At 38.1% G+C, this 6,474-nt stretch overlaps 1 protein-coding gene across 1 annotated transcript in view; it reads right to left on the bottom strand.

Moving 5' to 3' along the window:
* Positions 1-2,016: 2,016 nt before the first annotated feature.
* Positions 2,017-6,474, bottom strand: part of RSPRY1 (ring finger and SPRY domain containing 1) — a gene marked incomplete at its 3' end in the record, with an annotated part of 13,890 nt that continues 9,432 nt past the window's right edge. The window contains exons 5-9 of the mRNA XM_009587434.1: positions 5,595-5,653; positions 5,175-5,241; positions 4,317-4,448; positions 2,929-3,044; positions 2,017-2,160 (exon numbers count right to left, since the gene is read on the bottom strand). Coding sequence (XP_009585729.1) covers positions 2,017-2,160; positions 2,929-3,044; positions 4,317-4,448; positions 5,175-5,241; positions 5,595-5,653 — 518 coding nt within the window. The remainder of the gene's footprint in view (positions 2,161-2,928; positions 3,045-4,316; positions 4,449-5,174; positions 5,242-5,594; positions 5,654-6,474) is intronic.

The following is a 6,474-nucleotide window of genomic DNA, read 5'->3' as shown; positions in this document are numbered from 1 at the left end:
AGCAAATATAGTATAAATACTACCATCTCAAATGTATAATTAAGTCTCTGTTGTGGTTGTAGCAGACTGCTAACTTACTCTGTAAACGTTAAATTAGTCAATGATTAAGAGCTACTAAAATCTTATGATCTTAAAACTGTGAATGAACCTTAGACTGCTGCTAAACATACAGAATCATAGAACAGTTTGGGTTGGAAGGGACCTTTAAAGGTCATCTCGTCCAACCCCCTGCCATGGGCAGGGACATCTTCAACTAGATCAGGTTGCTCAGAGCCCCGTCCAACCTGACCTTGAATGTTCCCAGGGATGGGGCATCTACCACCTCTCTGGGCAACCGGTGCCAGGGTTTCACCACCCTCAGTGTAAAAAAATCCCTTAGACATAAACCGTTGACCAAGTCTGGGACTAGGAGAGGATCCAGCCACACTTAAGCTCCATCAGGATTTTAGAGAGCAAGGGGGTCTTCTCTGAATCTTGTGACTCAACAGGAGGGTCTCCCTTACCCTTTTCCATCCTCGGTCTCTGTGTAAATCATTCTAGCTAAATTCTAACCTTGATTTTCCTCCATGCTTCCTCCATGTAGTAAGTGATGGAGTGAACTTTGCCATCGAACTCTGTTAAGTCGCACTTTTATAAATTTTTATTAAAATCACTTTCTGCTAATACCTTTGATGGTGATTCTTTAAGCAGCCCCTAAACCATTCATTCGTGACATTTGATTGTGTTTTTTTGGTTTTGTTCTGTTGTTGTTTTTTTGTTGTTGGGCTTTTTTTGTTTGTTTGTTTTTAAATTTAAAATCACACTTGCAATTCCATGCTAGAAATGTGGGACTGGACTTCGGATGTGATGTAGAGATATATGCATGTTATACACCACCAGAGGATAATGCTATTTACATGAATAATTCGAAGAAATGGAGCAAGACCACTGAACTCACAGGAGTACTTAAGTTAAATGGTGAGAAAAACTACTCTCCCATTCCTGTTGGGTTTCTTGCCACAGGTGTTTTGTTTCATCTCCTTGATGTATTTCTCTCATCCCCCCCACCATGAATATTTACTCACATGTATGTATTTGGCCTATCTTCATATTAGCTTCTGCATTTGACTCAGCTGTAGAATGTCAGAAGTGAGCAGTTTTAACTTGATATCTCTACATTAAGAGTGTGTGTGTGTGTATATATATATAATTCTTCTGTTCCTACTTGGAATTCAGTTTAAGAGAAAGCCATGCAATTACAACAATAAAGAAGGGCTACAGGTACATTTCTTACTCAAGCTCAGCCAGTGGAAGTGTCAACTTAAAATCCCAGTGCTGAATTTCCATTCTGGTCAGTGGCAGTAGGCTAGGCCATACGTGCCTTTTGTACTAAAATTCTAGCTTGCACTTTAATGAACTTTAATAGAAATTTGGAAGGCTGATAATACGGAAAGTACTCTCTAAGCTGAAGCAGACAAGTTTATTAGGTAGTAATCATAACGCTTTCTTAGTATTATGGAAATACTGAAGCAAATTATGCTACAGCATACTGAGTTTACAACAGCCGTACAGAGTTACAATGAAGATTTAAGAAGTCCTAGTTACATCTCTACAACATTCGAGATTATTCTTCGACTATATGTTTGGACTTCATGTGCATATGGCACATTTTGTTTTAATGCTAGTAAGTACATAATTCTAAAAGTAAAATAGTAGGAAGAATACTACTTAAGAATAAGAAACTAAGTTATCTGGATGAGAGGGAGGGCAAAGCAACAGCAAGTAGCTTACAAGCTGTGACTGCTGGCAGCTATGCATGACTTGTGTGAACAGTGTCAGTCTGTAGCAATGACAATACAGCCTTTTCTTGTACCACTAAATTCAGCAAAAATAGCTTCACGAAAGTACAGAAAAATTGAAGGAAACGCGCAAGTGCTCAGTTACTACCGCAGAATAACCAGAGCTATTTTCATAGGTGTTGTAAGTAGAAAAATACTGAAATTACATCATTGGCTAGATGACATTACATGTACTCACATGATTGAGAAATTTGCTGTCTTTGGTAGCCCATCCTATCTGCATCACTCCTGAAGTAATGACTGTAACTTCATAGTACCAAACTCCGGAATCGACACAGAATGTACATCTAACGCTTTCAAAGGATGAGGCATCACATCGAGCCTACCAAAACCAAACCAAAAATTAAGTTTCTATAAAATTAGCATTCAAACAAGCCCCTTTCTTCCCTGGATCAAGTTTCTTGCATATAAGAATACACCAACATAATTTTAGAGGCACTTCAGACAGCAAGCAACCTCTCTTTATAGCAATAATTGTCACACAAACTAGCGAGTAGGCAAGACTGAAAATTGGTGGTAAGCCACAAAAAAAAAAAAAAAGTAGAAAGTTGACAGAGTCGATTTAAAGACAAAGACAACCAAGACAGGAAGACCTAAGTCATTAGTTGTTAGCTGACTCCTGTTATGAAGGACAGAGAGGTATTCAATGTTAATTCATGAAAATTCATCTGTAAGTAGTCAAACAAGTTTTTAGAAAAAGTAACAGAGGAAGGAAAAAAAAAAAAATCACATGGCTGAGACAAAAATCCTACTGCTATGGGCTTTTCAAGATTAGACAGGACAAACAATAGGAATTATACTTTGTGAACAAAAATGAATGAAAACCCAGCTAACTCTTAAGCATCCTCCTCACTTTTCTGAAGTTTTGGGGCACAGATACAGGTGTTACTTTAGTGTGAGCATTTCTACAATAGAGATCAGTGTAATGACGTTACAACCCTCCTGACAAAGCAAGTTTTCTAAACAAAGCTGCCAGAGAACTTTGATTCACTCTAAGAAATCACAGGAGCAAGTAGCACACAAAAATAGTTAAAACCTGTCTTTTTCTTCGGACTCCTTTTTAGGTTGAAATCATGAAATTATATCCTACCTCTAATCCATGTGGCGAGATCTTCAGGTATTCACTGACATCGTTACTGTTCAGCATAGCCCTAATGTTGGTCAAGTCAACCTTCTCATATGTAAACTGCCTGCCTTCTTTTAAAACTGCAAAATAAAACTAGTTTTAAAGTTTTGCTGCAGCAGTGATTATTTTAAACATTTCACACAGTGGCAATCAATCTCTCTAGGATCCAGTTAATTTTTGGCATAACTGAATGAAATACTGACATTTTGCCTGCATGAAAACAGCATCACTTCCAATACACTGTGTGTTAAATATCCTCTAAACATGAGACCATGACCTATACCTCTGACTAGAGCTCCTACAATCTACTTTCAGGAAACCCACAGGCAAACGTAAGGCATCCAAGTTCATACCAAGATGCCACTGTTTCAGGATTTACCATTATATTTGTATACTCACTTGGGCAGAGTTTTTCTGATTCATCACAGTGGAAAAGATTTTGGGGATGGGGAAAACAAGGATTTAAAGTTTTTTACCCTCTCATTTTCAGGTAGGTGATGAACTTGAACTGAGCCAAAGCAGCTCTTTTTCCCCTGCATCCCCTTTTCACATGGAAGGATCAGAAGCATTTATCTTGCCAGCTGTCAAATTGCTGACATATGCATGTTAATTTACAAATCAGAGATCTTGTCTTAGGACCCTTCATATATCACAAACTTGCTACAACACTTACACAGACATTTACTAAACTTAGCTGACATTGGCCTTCCATTAGCTGGCTAAAGCCCCATACAGCCCAACAAGACCTTTTACCCAAATTTATCTAAAAGGCATTAGAAACTACAAGGTCCTTAGAGTTGCTGCACCCTCGAAATCACAACTAGACAAGTGAATTTGGTGACTGTTAGTCATCTAAAAGGACAGACCTAGTAAAGTGCTTTGTCAAACACTTCCCACTTTTGATCACAAGACTGGTATCTTTACTTTAAAAAGTCCTTAATAATTCTTTGAAACTGTGACTGCCGGGGTATGATCACAGTAGTGACTGTCACCAGGATATGTCAGTAATCCAGCTGTTCCACAGAGAGACAGAGCTGCACTATTTAGCTACTTAGCACATCTGCTGAAGCATGAGTTACAGGAGATACAGTGCAAAGAAGAATTTTCATTGCAGCTCCAACTTGCAGAGTACAAATCACTTCCTTTCACAAACATTTTCTTTGCCAAAATTTCTTTTCCATGCAATTACACTGGATTTATTTGCCTTTTTTTTTTTTTTTGAAGGAGAGTGATTACAAATGCAGCCGGGTATATTTACAATAAGCGCTTATACAAAACAAACACAAAGTAGTCCTCCATCTCTTTGGAGAAGTGCTTAATATTAGATGAATCCATCCCTTTGTTATACCTACACAGATTGTCTAAACTCCACTGGGCACAGAATCCAACCTGGCGTTTTAAATAGTCTGGATTATCTGTCCATTTCTCTAGCAAGATCAGTTGGTCAGTAATGCACGATTCAGAAACTGTCATTTTATTTTCACCTGCAATTTAAGAGCAAAAAAGAATAATTGCTATATACTAGGGACAAGTTTAGTTAAAAATAGCAACATTCTACAAATGCAGTAGAACCCCCCCACACACCTTCAAACCTCGGTATTACAAACAGCATGAAATTCCTTCCCAAGCAGATGTGAAATTAACTTAGCACTCAGATACACCACTTCTCAGTATTGGAGCTGCATCATCAAGAGACTATTCTCCATAGTCTGTTCTCCATCTCTCTAATACAGATTTATTTCTTTTCAAGTAACAAAGGTCTCATGTCATAAGTCTTTATGTAGCAATTTCTAAGCTGAGAAGGACTGAGTTTCAGCAAATCTCAAGGGTTTATGTGTGGGGGTGTCATTAAAGCAATAAATATTTTTTCCTGCCTGCAAACACCTAATCACAGCTGTTCTCCATCTCTAATACAGATTTATTTCAGTGACAAAGGCCTCACGTCATAAGTCCTTCTACAGCAATTTCTAACTGGGAAGGACTGCACTGAGTTTCAGCAGTATCTCAGGGTTTTGAGGGGTAGAGGGATGTCACTAAAGCAATAAATACTTCTTCTTGCGTGTAAGCAGACAAACATTTCTCTTCTGTATTTGTGTTTCCACCAATCCAGTCTTTCTCATGCTCACAAGTGTTATCAGATGAAGCAAGTGACAATCATGCAGTAGAAGCCATAGTATGACTGTTAAGAGCGGTATCAGGCTATTACTTACTTGTTTGTGCAAACTTCTCCAGTGCTATTAGTGCAAAAAGCATCACTGTTGGATGGGACTGGAAGTTCTAAACATGGGCAGTAAGAAAAGTTATTTAATAAATACCCAGCACAGATGGACAGGAAAAGCTGTTAGTCTGTCACAGAATGCTTTAGGTTGAAAGGAACCTCCAGAGCTCCTCTAGTCCACCCTCCTGTGGAGAGCTAGTTTGAGCAGAGGCTGCTCAATGCCTTGTCCTATTGACTTCTAATTATCTCCAAGGATGGAGATCCCACAGACTCTCTGGAATCTCAGCTTCCTATAACATACGTTACCAGTATTTACCAAACATGACCCTAACTTTTCACAATAATTAAAAAAAAAAAAAAAAGCATTATATTGCTATGTATGGATACATACAAAAAGATCGCAGACACTTACCAAGCTGTGAAGTAAATATTCCAATATGCCTGGGCTGAGTAAGCCTATACTCGCAGGACCTACAAGAACACGAAAAATTAAATCCATCCATGGGAACTACCATATACTCATCATCACACAGATCGTTTAAACACAAGACAACAAATTAAAGAACATCCAAGAACTTTGCAGCAAAGCAGAACTACGCTATAAAGCAATTATCATTGTTCCCAGTCAAATATTTGCTACACATTTAATAACTACACAGTTACTGGCAAATTACAGACATATTCGGTTTACCTGCTGTAAATGGGTACAGAGTTCTACACACTTCTGAGATTTTGAAGTAAGACTCCACCAGCCTCTGTGTAGCATTTTCATACTCATTACTTTCAAAAAGAGACTGGCTCTCCTTTACTTCCAGAGTCAAAGTATAAAGACTAGTTCCATTTATCACTAGCCCAAACCAAACAAAACTGAGCATCTAATATACCCTACTCGATAGTTAATTACACAATTTGCAGCAGCACCATGGCAAGGAGCCAATTTAAAAAAAAAGCCCTGAAATACTGTCTGCTTAATCAAGAGAGAGATACAAGGGACTCAAACTCTGGCATCTACAAACTCTAACAAATTGCAATGGGTTCCAACATATTTGCTGCTGGAGCTGATACAATGAGATCCCTGTCCACTAAGATGAACGTAGATACAGGATCTCATTTTGACTTAGTATGACAGGGTAGAAGTATTATAGTACAAAAATGCTTCCTGCCCTTGTTCTTTACTGTTTTTGACAGAAATATCGACATTATTTTTTAATAACCATTAGGTGATACCGGACAATCACTTTTTCTGCCTTTTGCTGTCCACTTTCAGAAAAGGAGCAAAAAAATAGATACAA

Source organism: Fulmarus glacialis, unplaced genomic scaffold (assembly GCF_000690835.1).
Source record: "Fulmarus glacialis isolate BGI_N327 unplaced genomic scaffold, ASM69083v1 scaffold9801, whole genome shotgun sequence".
In the NCBI taxonomy this organism is placed as follows: Eukaryota; Metazoa; Chordata; class Aves; order Procellariiformes; family Procellariidae; genus Fulmarus; species Fulmarus glacialis.
This window is presented reverse-complemented; position numbering and strand designations above follow the sequence as displayed.